Here is a 14,961-nt window from a genome sequence, read left to right as displayed (position 1 = left end):
CTGCACAGACTGCGCTAGATGTGACGGAATATATAGATCGCAGCTGCGACTGCGTAGCCACGTGAAATACTGTCTGCGCTCTTTATTAATCTTCAGAGTTGAAGAAAAGCTTTATTGTTTTATCTTGATTGGTTCTTCACCCATGATGCCTTATCACGCGATTTACATTCTACGTATTAACCCAGCTCTGTTAAAATGAATGCCATATCGGTATCGTTACATATTAATTTTGTTTTCATGGGAAGACAGAGACTTTGGGTGAATACCACAGAACGCAAGAACCACTTGACAAGTGAGATATCTTCTTTGATGAGATGTTAACAGGTCCCAAACAAAGTGCTTTTTATTAATTCAAGAGTACTTCAGGCAAGCTCTCAGGCAGCTGGTCTGCCCTATATCTTTAAATTGCTGCACATTTTCAGTATCATTTTTTTTTAATTCGTCATATTACTTTTCGGTAAATTTCTTTGACAATATTATTTTTGTTTTAACCTTTTTTTTTTCCGAATTTCTCGACTTTAAAATGAAATTATTTTTATCATAACAAAGTTATATAGCTAAACAAAAAAGTTATTGTTAATAAATCATTGTCAATAAATCCTGGGACAATATTTCACACTTCACTGAACCTGTGAAATGATGCGCTCAAAGTTCTTAACACCCTAACAGAAGCTGTTCCTTCTTCGTAATGGTAATGGTGTTGTAGGCCTATGGAAGCTTACCTTCATCTGTCTGTCTGAATGAACTTCTATCTGGGAAAGATCCAAGTAAATGTAAATTTTTACATCCCTATTACCAATGGCTCGTTTCCCAAGACGCTCGGGTTAGAAAAGGCCAAAGGCTGAGCACAGCGGGGAAACTACCCCTGTATCTTCCCTGTGCCACATCAGCCTTGCAGCTGTCCGCAATAAAACGGCCAATCGAGGAAAGGTCGGTGGATAGTGACATGTTTGTTGGGGCTTTCTTCCATCCCAGCCAATACATTGGTGCAATGGACTCGGTCCCTAGTTACCAAAACGGTGGTGCAATGGACTCGGTCCCTAGGTACCAAAACGGTGGTGCAATGGACTCGGTCCCAAGGTACCAAAACGGTGGTGCAATGGACTCGGTCCCTAGGTACCAAAACGGTGGTGCAATGGACTCGGTCCCTAGGTACCAAAACGGTGGTGCAATGGACTCGGTCCCTAGGTACCAAAACGGTGGTGCAATGGACTCGGTCCCTAGGTACCAAAACGGTGGTGCAATGGACTCGGTCCCTAGGTACCAAAACGGTGGTGCAATGGACTCGGTCCCTAGGTACCAAAACGGTGGTGCAATGGACTCGGTCCCTAGGTACCAAAACGGTGGTGCAATGGACTCGGTCCCTAGGTACCAAAACGGTGGTGCAATGGACTCGGTCCCTAGGTACCAAAACGGTGGTGCAATGGACTCGGTCCCTAGGTACCAAAACGGTGGTGCAATGGACTCGGTCCCTAGGTACCAAAACGGTGGTGCAATGGACTCGGTCCCTAGGTACCAAAACGGTGGTGCAATGGACTCGGTCCCTAGTTACCAAAACGGTGGTGCAATGGACTCGGTCCCTAGGTACCAAAACGGTGGTGCAATGGACTCGGTCCCTAGGTACCAAAACGGTGGTGCAATGGACTCGGTCCCTAGTTACCAAAACGATGGTGCAATGGACTCGGTCCCTAGGTACCAAAACGGTGGTGCAATGGACTCGGTCCCTAGGTACCAAAACGGTGGTGCAATGGACTCGGTCCCTAGGTACCAAAACGGTGGTGCAATGGACTCGGTCCCTAGGTACCAAAACGGTGGTGCAATGGACTCGGTCCCTAGGTACCAAAACGGTGGTGCAATGGACTCGGTCCCTAGTTACCAAAACGGTGGTGCAATGGACTCGGTCCCTAGGTACCAAAACGGTGGTGCAATGGACTCGGTCCCTAGGTACCAAAACGGTGGTGCAATGGACTCGGTCCCTAGGTACCAAAACGGTGGTGCAATGGACTCGGTCCCTAGGTACCAAAACGGTGGTGCAATGGACTCGGTCCCTAGGTACCAAAACGGTGGTGCAATGGACTCGGTCCCTAGGTACCAAAACGGTGGTGCAATGGACTCGGTCCCTAGGTACCAAAACGGTGGTGCAATGGACTCGGTCCCTAGGTACCAAAACGGTGGTGCAATGGACTCGGTCCCTAGGTACCAAAACGGTGGTGCAATGGACTCGGTCCCTAGGTACCAAAACGGTGGTGCAATGGACTCGGTCCCTAGGTACCAAAACGGTGGTGCAATGGACTCGGTCCCTAGGTACCAAAACGGTGGTGCAATGGACTCGGTCCCTAGGTACCAAAACGGTGGTGCAATGGACTCGGTCCCTAGGTACCAAAACGGTGGTGCAATGGACTCGGTCCCTAGTTACCAAAACGGTGGTGCAATGGACTCGGTCCCTAGGTACCAAAACGGTGGTGCAATGGACTCGGTCCCTAGGTACCAAAACGGTGGTGCAATGGACTCGGTCCCTAGTTACCAAAACGATGGTGCAATGGACTCGGTCCCTAGGTACCAAAACGGTGGTGCAATGGACTCGGTCCCTAGGTACCAAAACGGTGGTGCAATGGACTCGGTCCCTAGGTACCAAAACGGTGGTGCAATGGACTCGGTCCCTAGGTACCAAAACGGTGGTGCAATGGACTCGGTCCCTAGGTACCAAAACGGTGGTGCAATGGACTCGGTCCCTAGTTACCAAAACGGTGGTGCAATGGACTCGGTCCCTAGGTACCAAAACGGTGGTGCAATGGACTCGGTCCCTAGGTACCAAAACGGTGGTGCAATGGACTCGGTCCCTAGGTACCAAAACGGTGGTGCAATGGACTCGGTCCCTAGGTACCAAAACGGTGGTGCAATGGACTCGGTCCCTAGGTACCAAAACGGTGGTGCAATGGACTCGGTCCCTAGGTACCAAAACGGTGGTGCAATGGACTCGGTCCCTAGGTACCAAAACGGTGGTGCAATGGACTCGGTCCCTAGGTACCAAAACGGTGGTGCAATGGACTCGGTCCCTAGGTACCAAAACGGTGGTGCAATGGACTCGGTCCCTAGGTACCAAAACGGTGGTGCAATGGACTCGGTCCCTAGGTACCAAAACGGTGGTGCAATGGACTCGGTCCCTAGGTACCAAAACGGTGGTGCAATGGACTCGGTCCCTAGGTACCAAAACGGTGGTGCAATGGACTCGGTCCCTAGGTACCAAAACGGTGGTGCAATGGACTCGGTCCCTAGGTACCAAAACGGTGGTGCAATGGACTCGGTCCCTAGGTACCAAAACGGTGGTGCAATGGACTCGGTCCCTAGGTACCAAAACGGTGGTGCAATGGACTCGGTCCCTAGGTACCAAAACGGTGGTGCAATGGACTCGGTCCCTAGGTACCAAAACGGTGGTGCTTATTGCTTCCCTATTGGTCTAATCGTCTCCCCTAACGTCCGTTTTCACCCGAGCGCTACGTTGGGGGATGAGAAGGATGCCCGAGAAAGCTGTTACACTTATTCATGTTGTTCAAGCATAGTATCAGTGGCGTACGGAATGGAGGGGCTGGTGGTGCATCGGCGCCGAATCGTAGGGGAGTAAAAATTGGTATCGAAACATTACATTATACGTAAGTTTTTAAGGCATTCTGCAGATGATACAGGTGACTGTTATGAAAATTATGAGAGGAGGGAACGACAGGCCTTGTTGATCGAAACGCCTGGCTTCCTCGGCACGCCACTGACTTAAAGCAATCCAGTGCACAATATACACTGAAAAAGACTTAATTATAGTCCCTCGAAGTCCCTCTTATCTCTTGGCAAGCAGTCGAGTCTGTTTTGATAATGTCTTGGTTATGTTGACATCAACAAACACGTTCTATCACATGACACAGCTTCAATGGTTTTAATCAAGTGTGACCAAGTTAAAGCCGCGTGTCATTGTTTACATTAAAATAGACCCACAATAGACCGTAACAGTAACTTAAGGCATATATATATATATATTATATTATATTTTATACACGAGAATATCTGAAATGAAGTTTATTTGAAATTTTGAAGTAATACTATAATCTATCCCTCGTCCAGAAATTCTTATTCCATACCTACATAGCTTATAGAATAGTCAGTCGAACTAGATTCACAACCAATATTTTAATTTTTTGAGCTTTTTTGAACCAATAGATCATACAACCTGGGACGGACTATAGGAGTCCAAATCAGCTTATCTTATCTTATAAAATACAGACGCTATTTAAAAAAAAAAACGATTGCGTCCTACGCGTGTCCCTAGGTCAATCTAGTCATGCATGTTAATCAATGACTGTAACTCTACCAAGTCGTTAGTTTTCCTGGCTGATTCAGTCAACACATTCCATGCTCTAATAGCACAAGGGAAGAAGGAGTATGTCTACAAAATCGTCCTAGCATATGAAACGAGAAATGTGCCATTTTCTTTGAGTCTTTCTGAATATTTTATTAGGTTTTGTTCTTGTGTTTGAAGGTTAAGGTTCGGTGTTTTATGTATAATTGCTACTTTACTACGAAGGCTTCTATCCTGGAGGGTCTCTAAATTTAATGATTTTACTGTGTTACTCTAGTCGTCTGCAAATATTGGTTTTGTTGTGAATCTCACGGCTTTCATTTGTATGTTTTAGTTTCTTAATGTTTTTTTGAGTTGAGGGGTTCCAGACAAAGACACCATATAGCTAAATAACATGTTAGTTTTATGCTCTTATTTGATTTTTTTTTTATTTCTTTTAATAGGCCTAAACCCTAATGCTTTGTTTGGATTGAATAGTTTCATCATTACGGGGATTCCATTATAATTGCTCCTTTATTATTACATTTATTTATTACTAGCCGGATATTGCACGCGGACCGCGGGCCTTAGTTTTTGTATTAGGGCTACTATTCTAGTAGATTTGATTTAGATTTATGTCAAAATCGGCTAATGTTCCTTACTTGTTTATTTCTTTCGCCACGAAAATAGAAGTAGATTGCGAAAACGGATTAAACGGATTTGTTAAAAGGTTTATTTCTCTAATAGAGATAAATTTAGCTTTTTTTTATCTCTGCCCCCTTCCTTTCCTGTTGTGGGAGGGACATTAAACACATACTATACGGTCTCCAACATGATCTAAGGAACATTTATGCCAAGTTTTATCAAGATTGGTCAAACGGTTTTGATCTTTATGCGGGACATACATACATCCATGCATACATACATAGCATAGGCTTACATACAAACATACATACACTTTACTTTCTGCTTTATATATTAGATTACATTTCAATGCAAATTATCCTAGTATTTTAAAACAAAAGTTAAGCATATAATTATGTTCTACGAAAAGCTCAGACTAAGGGAATAATTTGACTGCATCAGGTGTGACATAAGTAAACTCTAGTTAAATCTAGGTCATAACGAGAAATAGGGCTTATACTGGTCTCTTAGGCCTACTTAATCTTCGGACTCGAAGACAACGCCTTATTTAATATTACATACAAAATAAACAAATAAATCGTTGCAATGAAAAAAATGCATTGATTTTTTGTTTAGGCCATCCATTTATCCCAGTGACGCTACAGCCCATGGAGGTTTCTGGCATGAATTAGCACATCCCTCCATCTCCATCGTGGGCGCTCGCAGGATTTTTTGCAGGGGGGTACAAGCTGCCACCCATGTCTCAAAGTCTCAATTTTCTTGTTATTAAAGAAAAGAATATTAAAGAAAAGAACTGCCCCCTATTCGGGCCCTCATACCTAATCGATATTAAGTGCACAGTAAATACTTCTTTTTCATGCAATAAGAAACTAAAAACGTGAACAAAGTATTCACTGTACACATTGTTAAAATTATCCGTGAGGACTGTGCTTCCCTACGTTCGATCAAACAAAAACTGCAAACTTTGACTGTGGCTGCCGAAACTGTCAATAACTTAACTAATGCATTACTTTTCGTCGCGATGGACTTTGCATTGCAGCTTTTGCATCGATTTTAGATGAAGACAAAACAAGTTGAACTGACCATTATTATTGCTCGAAAAGCGAGACGTAATGAAGAAGCCGTGTTCTGTAATAACTCCCAAAATCCAAACATGTTTTTTTTTTCTCAGTGTGTCTGTTGACTGCGAATTTTCGGCAGCAGCAACTCAATATCCGGTATCAGGTTTTTCTGCCAGCAGTCTTTCCTTCTTCAAGATGATATCTCTGACGTGTTCTTCAGGATAGTCAAGTTGGTTTTTGATTATGTCATTAAGGATTTGCTGTTGAGCGGCCAATAACAAACGAATATTCACATTTGACTAGAGTAACACCTTTAGTAAAATCACTAAATTTAGAAAGCTTTCAGGACAGAAGGCTCAAAAGTAAAGTAGCAATCATACATAAAACACTGAACCATAATCTTCAAATACAAAAACAAAATTTAATAAAATACTCTTTTTTTTCAGTTGATAGTGTCTCACACAAAAGAGGTAAATTTAGCACCAACGCTATCGCTAGGGACAGTTACGGAAATTGATTATTAGCCACCAGGGGACAGCATTGGCCGAGTTTTTTTGTCCATGTCTAGCCTGTACAATGACATTAGACACATGCAGTGCGTCTCTATGAACAGGAACTAAACCAATGAAGTCGGATACAATCGCAATCAACAAACCGAACACTCAAAGACATCTGCTCAGTGCCTGAGATATCTACAGTTTCTTCACTAAATACTCAGCAAATGCAAGTAATTCATGATGTAGCCTATTTTTTGGTTTCTTGCTGCTGCCAGTGCTCCGTTGATCCAAATCAACGTTTTGACTTGGATGTTGGCATGTGAAGAACTTTTTAGTATCTCTCCAATTGCAAACTGGTGGACGTGTTTCACCTGCTATTTTATACATTTACACTCTTTACTTTCATTCAAAGAAACTAGAACATTTATTACATCGAAAGATAATTGGCAAGGATTTCTCCTCCGAGGCAAAAAAAAATTATATATATTCTAGACCTTAACTAAATATTATAAAAAGTAATTGTGGCATTTTACGTCTCTCGAGACGATTTTTTCCCTTTGCAACTTCTTGTGTGACTAAGGAGGCCAATCCTTTGTACTTTCACCCTTCATTCTACAACTGTTGTGTATGGCATCTGCAATCCAGGACCTTTCCTTTAATGCTCGCTCTTCATATGGATCTATCCAGTGCCACTTTTTCCTAGCTGTTAGTGTCGATTTTGAAGAGATTTATGCCGCGTTTGCATACATCAGTACTCAGTAGGCCTATAACTTAGCAATGGACGACCAGCGGATCTCCTGCCTTCTGTTAAATCACCATACAGAATGTCCTGTGAAAGTCGACCTTGTGACATTCATAATAACTATATGTGCAAATGAAAACAAATCGTCACGACTAATATGCTATAGAATATTTGACACCCTTTATATAGCAAAGAATTGCAAGCCTATAATAAATCGTAGGCCTACATGGTCGGATAACTACAGACTTGCCTATTCTCGTTACAATAATAGCATATCTTTACAACTGTACTTCAGTGGAATCACTATTTGTTAAGTTACTACACTTTATAATATTCCAATGATAGGCCTTAGATTTAGACTTAGAAGACGATGCGCACAATTTTCCTGAACATTAATTTATTAAACTCTTGAATCAATAATGCATGGGCGCCAGAAGGGAGGTAAGCCTACATGGTGGTGCACTTGCAACCCCCCCCCCCCCCCCCCCGGATTCTGACTAAATCTACATCTACGTAATAAAAACAAAACAGATCTGGAAGATGTATTTCATTATAAAATTTAAAAAAAATGGCTAAAATTTGGCTACTCAGAATTCAGAGGCGAGCACGTACATAGTTGGTCATCAATTCCTGATGCGCCTAGGATAATCTACTACTAGGCCTACATTAACCAACACTACTTGTGCAGTTGCTACTTAGACGATAATTGATTTGATGGTGCGAAATAATGGCTATAATTTGGCTACTCAGAATCCATCTGCGGGCGCCCATGATCTCCATGTTGCTTTCTTCTGGCCCACAAAACTTACAAGACGTCTGTATTATATAAGATAAGACAGAAGTTTTCGACGGCGGTGGTTTGGTTTGATAATTGCACTAATATGTCGAAGACGCAATTATATATATAGCAGTGATGAATATTTTATTTTAAAAATTCAGTTATAATTCCAGAAACGAAACAAAAACGAAAATAACGTTTCAGTGATTTCAGTGGAGGTTATAATAAGATAAATAAGAAGAAAGCTAGATTTCTAAATATTCGAGCAGATCACTAGATTTATGTAGTAGACTATAGAGTCTAGATCTAATCTAGGTAATAAATATATATTATAATATATATAAATAATATAATAATAATTAATATTCTCAGAAAATTTTGTGGCAGTTTAATGATTTTAGTAATTTTACCGTTTTACGTCTCGACTACTCGAGTCACTCGAGACTGTCGAGAGACGATCGTCACGATCTTTTCCCTTTGCAACTTCTTATCATTTTTATGTGGCTAAAGAGGCCAATCCTAATAATTAATTTTAATATTATTATAGACTAGAAATAGTAGAATGTCTAGATTAGATCTAATAGTACATTGGCTAGATATAGATTCTAGATCATCTAGTTCTAGATTTCAAGATGTAGGGATGTGAAATAAAAAATTCATCTTTGAAAAAACATGAAAAAACAATTTTTGTTAGTACATCATTAAAATACTTTAATAGAACTTTCCAATGGTGTATAAATTATGACTGTATGTTTAACAATTAGAAAGTTATGAATTTTTTTGTGGCATTTTGACCTAACATCGGTTGACATGGAACAAGAGAGGAAAGCTTGTCGCTGGCTAAGCCGGCGAGACACACCCCCAGCTCAAAAGTTAAAAAGTTGGAATATAATAATAATAATAATAATAATCTTTATTATCCGTAAGGAAATTTGTCTTACAATTTGTGCATTACCAATATTATAGTTTCTTAGATGATAGATCTATCTATTAATAAAGAATTTTAATAGTAGATATATTTCGTATTAGTAGTAAATTTCTAGCTCACAAAGCTGATCTCATTAAAGTCTATATTTATGAACTTCACTTGTTTAGAATGTAAATATTGAATGAAATAAACAAATTATCTGGTCTTGAGCTTCAAGAAATGTCAGAGTGACCCAGAGAGGTGTGGACAAAATAGTGGCGTTGTGATGGCAAAAAATAACAAAATATTTTTAAAGTGGGATCAAAATCGTTTGAAAAAAATGTTTTTTCAAATGCGCTTTAAAATTCGTCACAATTCGTGCGAAGGTGTTTAGTACACAAAGACTATTGGAATATATGCAGAATATTAGGCTTTACAAAATTTTTCTATTTCTTAATAGACTATCACCAAAACTGCCCATGGCCATTATTTCTTTGTTAAAAGGCATTTTCCACTTTTTAAGCGCCGCTGAAGACTTACTGTGATAAAACTTGGTAGAATTATGGCCAGGCATGATATCTAATAATATTAATATGAAAAAACAACAACTTTGTTCTCTATCCTAACTTCTGTATTGGTGAAAACAAAAAAGGGATATTTTCATTATAAGAAAATAAACATAATTAACTTAAAAAAAAAATCCTCATTAAGCATAAAAGCCATTGTCTAAAGTGATTGATAACACAACTTTAAAACTTCTCACATTTCATTCAAAAGTGTAATAAATTTCCAAGTGTACCTATGTTAAAAAACATCAAAAACGCAATCTCTAATTATAAGTCGTTTTTCTTCTGCACTTCCGTTGTTGTTTTTTCACATAGCTACAAGATGTGGTAAGAGTCTAGATCTAGTTAAGACATAAGTCTAGATTAGTTTAATACTAGTAGTACTAGTACAGTAGTAGTAGTAGAAAGTAGATCTAATCTTGGACTTGGAATACTAGATTTAGATTTTTAGCGGCCCTCCGAAAGGGGAATAGACGCTATTAGTTTTGTGTGGCCTGTCTGTCTGTCCGTCCCTTTGCCGTTTAGATCTCATAAATGAGATGATATTGAAAATCCAACATCATGATGATGATATTTTAAAATAATTTTAGACCATTCAATGTTTTGATGCAACAGCTACTTTTTTCATTTCTGAAAGCATAAAATGTAATTTTTAAAATCAACTATGCAAGCAGTTTTTTCATAAAATACACCATTTTTACAACTATTCACTATTAATAGTAACAAACATGGAAGGCTTTTTAGTAAGGGAGATGACTATTTACCATATTTTACATAAAACACTGAACCATAATCTTCAAATACAAAAACAAAATTTAATAAAATACTCAGAAAGACACTTGTAAAGATAAAGGCACATTCCTCGTTCCATATGCTAGGACAAATTAGTACAAGTGCTCCTTCTTCCCTAGTGCTATAAGAGCATAGAATGGGTTGCTTGAGCTATCTAGGAAAACCAGTGACTTGGCAGAATTTAAGTAATTGGTTAATATGCATGACTGAATGCATGACGCGTAGGGCGTAATCATCTTTTTTGAAGTAACGTCTGTATTATATAAGATAAGATATTATTTTATATTTAATATATAATAAATAGGCCTAATATATGTTTTATAATTGTCTTTCATCTAATAAATAATTGTAATCAGACATTCTTTTTAGCCTTGATTCTATATATCTATTTTTGATATTATAATAATACTGTATAATACAACCTTTAAATCTTTTTTTAAATTATAATCTAAATCTATACCGGGGTATCTATATTAACTCTAGGACAATTGGTCTTATAATATAGATCTATAAAAATAAAAAACAAATTCTAATTCAATACTCAGAAAGACAATGATAGACTAGAAGTAGAAGAAGCACATTTCTTGTTCCTAGCTAGGACTAATTAGTACAAGTGTTCCTTCTTTCCTACCCTAGTGCCGTTAGTTAGAGAATGGAATGGGTGGCCAGGGAAAGGCGTAGTAGAGTTTAAGTCAAGTATTAACATGCATGAATAGATCAACACATGAAATGTGTTTAAGTAAAGTTCCCATTCTGACCATGCGATCTATAGGCAAATGATGTAAAGGTCATCTGTTTTAGTGGCCCACGGTTAACGAGGGTGTCATGTGGCCATCACGACGACCAACCGCCTTTGCTTTTTCCCAAGTAATGTCAGGTACTCATTAAAGCTGGGTGGAATCAGAGGCGCCCAAAGATCCCGTGTGTAGGATGTAAATATCTTCAGTATTTGATAAGATGGGGTGTAGTGGTCGAATGGTTAGGCGCTTGGTTTCCCAACCTGAGATCTTGTGTTCGAATCTCAGTGAAGACTGGGATTTTTAGGACGCCCCTGAGTTCACTCAACTCTAATGGGTACCTGACTTTAGTTGTGGAAAGTAAAGGCGGTTTGTCGCTGTGTGGGCCACATTACACCCTGCTCTTTAACCATTGGCCAAAAAACAGATGACCTTAACATCATCTGCCCCATAGATCGCAAGGTGTGAAAGGAAAAAATTAATCAATAAGATCAGATTATTTATATATATGTACTATCTGTCAATGAACGTTGTCTTAGTCTTAGTCTTTCGTGCTGATAACGCGAATGTCGTGGGTTCGGTCCCCATACTGGCCACCAAAAATGTCAATGAACGTTGAATGGTATAATACTGAGTTCTTACTTCCTGAAGTACTCTAGACACGTGACGAGACAAACACTATACGACTGACTCAAGTCCGTTCAGCAGACAACATGAAGTTTATTTTACTAAAATAATAATAATATACTGCACTCCTTGTTAGTGCTACAAGTCAAGAAATAATAATCCTATCCGCATAACAGCGGAATCAAAAGTATCAATCACGTCCGCATCTCAGCGGGTAACATTAAGAACAATTGCTACTAGTGGCATTGGAGCTTCAACTATAGATATCCATTGAAATACGAATAATACCTTAATATCCAATAAGCACATTATGAAATCAACTCTCAAATATTATTAATCAACAATGACTAGTCCATCGACTTTCATGCTATATGCATATATATACACCAGTCCAGGAAGAAACGTCCAACCTTCCTGTACCGGGAGCAAGACCTTACTGACTTGACTTGACTTGACTGAACTCAAAATCAACTTTCATTCTACTTCCTGTTTTCTACATCAGGAATTCCACGTGTCTTTTGAACTCTTAACATGACGTGAACTTAAGATCATGCAATGTCAACTAAGACTGTGACACTATCATCTAGTCTATATCTAATAATAATTATCTGAGTAACAATAATGTTAAAGTAAAGAACTATTTCCACACACCCATAAGCCTAGTTGACACCATTTGTTGTTTGAACTTTTCTAGCTCTGTAATGGTCTGTTTAGCTGGCTGATCGATTTTCCATTTCAACTAGAACTAGATCTCTTAGTTTACAATCTCATCATGGTTTCCAAAAAAAACAAAATGATATAATCACACATAACATTGCCCCCCTCCCCCTTTTATTATAAGTCCACCTATTGACAGCAGGTGCACTGAGAGTGTGCAAGCAGCAAGAAAGATGATTCATTATTATTCACTTATTCATTGAAGTGAAAATGTCTTGTCTTGTCAATAGTCTTTTAATTTTAAAATTATTTGTAGTGTGCGGTTAGTGTTACAATTTTGCAACCGTAATCTTAATCACTCACACCCATTTATTTTACTTAGGTTCATTTGACAGAAAGGAATTGAAAATGTGTTCCTGTCCATTTTAGAAACGTTTGAATTCGCTGATGCATCATAGAATCTAAAAAATCCCCTTCGCTGATGCATCATAGAATCTAAAAAATCCCCTTAACACATTTGTACACCAGTTCACTTTGACCAGTGATCTTGCAGAAGAAAGAGGAAAAATATGTGTCAGGAGTGTAGAAAAATGGAGCTGTCACCTTATCCAATAAGAAATTTAGCATTACTTTCAAAATAAACCAGCAAGGAGGCAAAATTATCAAAATGTTTGCTGAAATTCATCCTTAAGTTGTTCACAATATTCAAACCAGATATTAATTTTGTCCAAATACTTTAACTTTCTGGCTAACTGATTCTTGTATCACTTCACAGATGCCTTTCAAATGTCTCAGCATATATCACGTGTAAGGGCCCTTTATAAAGGCCTATTAAAACTTCACAGAGGGCTGCCATTAGAGTTTCAGGCTCTGGGTACACAGTATGTCAAAGAAGAGTTTCGGGCCCATAAAAATATTAAGCAAGCTGAAGCTGAAATATTTCTTCATGAATGGACAGTAAGTAATGTCCTAGAAATATCAAAATGTTCAACATGAAAAAGACCTATTACTATTTAAGTTGCAGTACATATTACTGTTCTATTTTAAACTTGATACATAAAAGATTTTCAAAGACTGAGAGAAAGTTTTTTTTTTACAAAGCTTTTATCAACTTACTCTGTGTGTGGAATCCTGTACACATTATTTATCCCAGTTCCCATTCTTGGATCAAATTGAAACTTTTCACAATTATTCATTGTCAGTTACAGCAAATGAATGTATTTAAAAATTAACCAATTATAATTAAATGTAGAAAATGTACTAAGCTAAGGGGAGATAAGCCTTGTGTTGCAATTTGGTTGCTCATTTAAAATTTTGATGAGACCACAGGTTCAAATTTAAACTTAAGCAACTTTAAAATAAAAAAAAAAACAGCTTTAGAAAAAGCAGCACAGATACCCAAAATTTATATACTCATATTTATAAATATTTCCAATTGCATAAATTTATTATTGTTAGTCTAGATCTGTTAAAAATCAATTACATGATTAATTCAACTAACTGATGCTATTTCACTACAGCGGGTCCAGATTTATATCCAATTTTATATTTTACTTTTTGTTTCCAGAAGTACTATGTAACGCTTGCTGGGCAATTATCCAAAAGGAAAAAAAAACAGGAGATTGGAATGTATCTTTCTCCTGAAATGTTGGATAATTTCTCCCAAGAACAATTAGGTCAGCTGTATGAGTTGTTTCAAGAGACTACAAGGATGAGCTCAAAGGAAGCAAAAGGAAATAACAATCCATAGCAAGTTATGTACAAGACTGCACATAATTTATGATAATTTTTTGGGCTAAGTCTGTGCCCACTAAATGTGCAGGGTTCACTTGAGCAAAGTGTATGTGACAATGATTTTGTAAGTCAAGTGACAGAGGATCCATTACTTCCTATGTACATGATTGTGATGAAAACTTTAATAATCTGTTTGTCCAATTACTAACTGATGCTAGTACTGAAGTAGAGGAACTATTTGTCAGCTTTTTCTTGAAGCAATTTTGATTACCTATCCATTGGTAAAGTAAATCTAAAGAGGAACAATTATGTACTAGGTAATGCAGCATTATATGCAGAAATGTAGTCTTGGCAGTAGTTTATAATATAAATTGGGGGGTAAAGTACCTGATATGGATTTCTAATATACGGGTATTTTTAAAACATTTTTAAAATCCATTTTTACACAAATTTATAAGGAAAAATGTCAGATTTGTAAATAAAGATTAAAATGTATTAAAACTCTGAATAGACATCAGTCTTTCTTTTTAAGTTCTATAGAATCCAGAAATCATTTGCACATTTATGTACAATGGTATATGTGGATAAAAAAAAAAACGGAAATTTTCAAAATCTGTGAAGTTTGTTATTTTTTTTTACTTATTACCAATGTTAACCATTTGATAGTCTTACATATGATGATGTGTAAATTTCCTGTATATTGTTTATAATGTATTTATATGAAAAATTTTTTTAACAGTAATAAAAAAAATGCAGATTTATATCTATATTTTTGTATTCTTTTAAATGACTTTAAGATAAGGGTGTGTACAATTTGTGTCTTATCTGAATAGCATGGTTCAATTCAAAGCAGCTTAATGCTAGCTCTTCTTAGTAATGGACCTCATTCACCAA

At 37.9% G+C, this 14,961-nt stretch overlaps 1 protein-coding gene across 1 annotated transcript; it reads left to right on the top strand.

The window, feature by feature from the left end:
- The first annotated feature begins 8,213 nt into the window (after positions 1-8,213).
- On the top strand, positions 8,214-14,828 carry LOC106055074 (succinate dehydrogenase assembly factor 3, mitochondrial-like). The gene is made up of 3 exons (XM_013211198.2): positions 8,214-8,362; positions 13,109-13,290; positions 13,901-14,828. The coding sequence occupies exons 2-3, from the start codon at positions 13,120-13,122 to the stop codon at positions 14,081-14,083; spliced, it is 354 nt and encodes a 117-aa protein (XP_013066652.2). The 5' UTR covers positions 8,214-8,362; positions 13,109-13,119; the 3' UTR covers positions 14,084-14,828.
- Positions 14,829-14,961: the final 133 nt, after the last annotated feature.

Source organism: Biomphalaria glabrata, chromosome 11 (assembly GCF_947242115.1).
Source record: "Biomphalaria glabrata chromosome 11, xgBioGlab47.1, whole genome shotgun sequence".
Taxonomy (NCBI): domain Eukaryota; kingdom Metazoa; phylum Mollusca; class Gastropoda; family Planorbidae; genus Biomphalaria; species Biomphalaria glabrata.
Note: the sequence above shows the minus strand (reverse complement) of the source record. Positions and strands in the feature narration are given on the sequence as shown.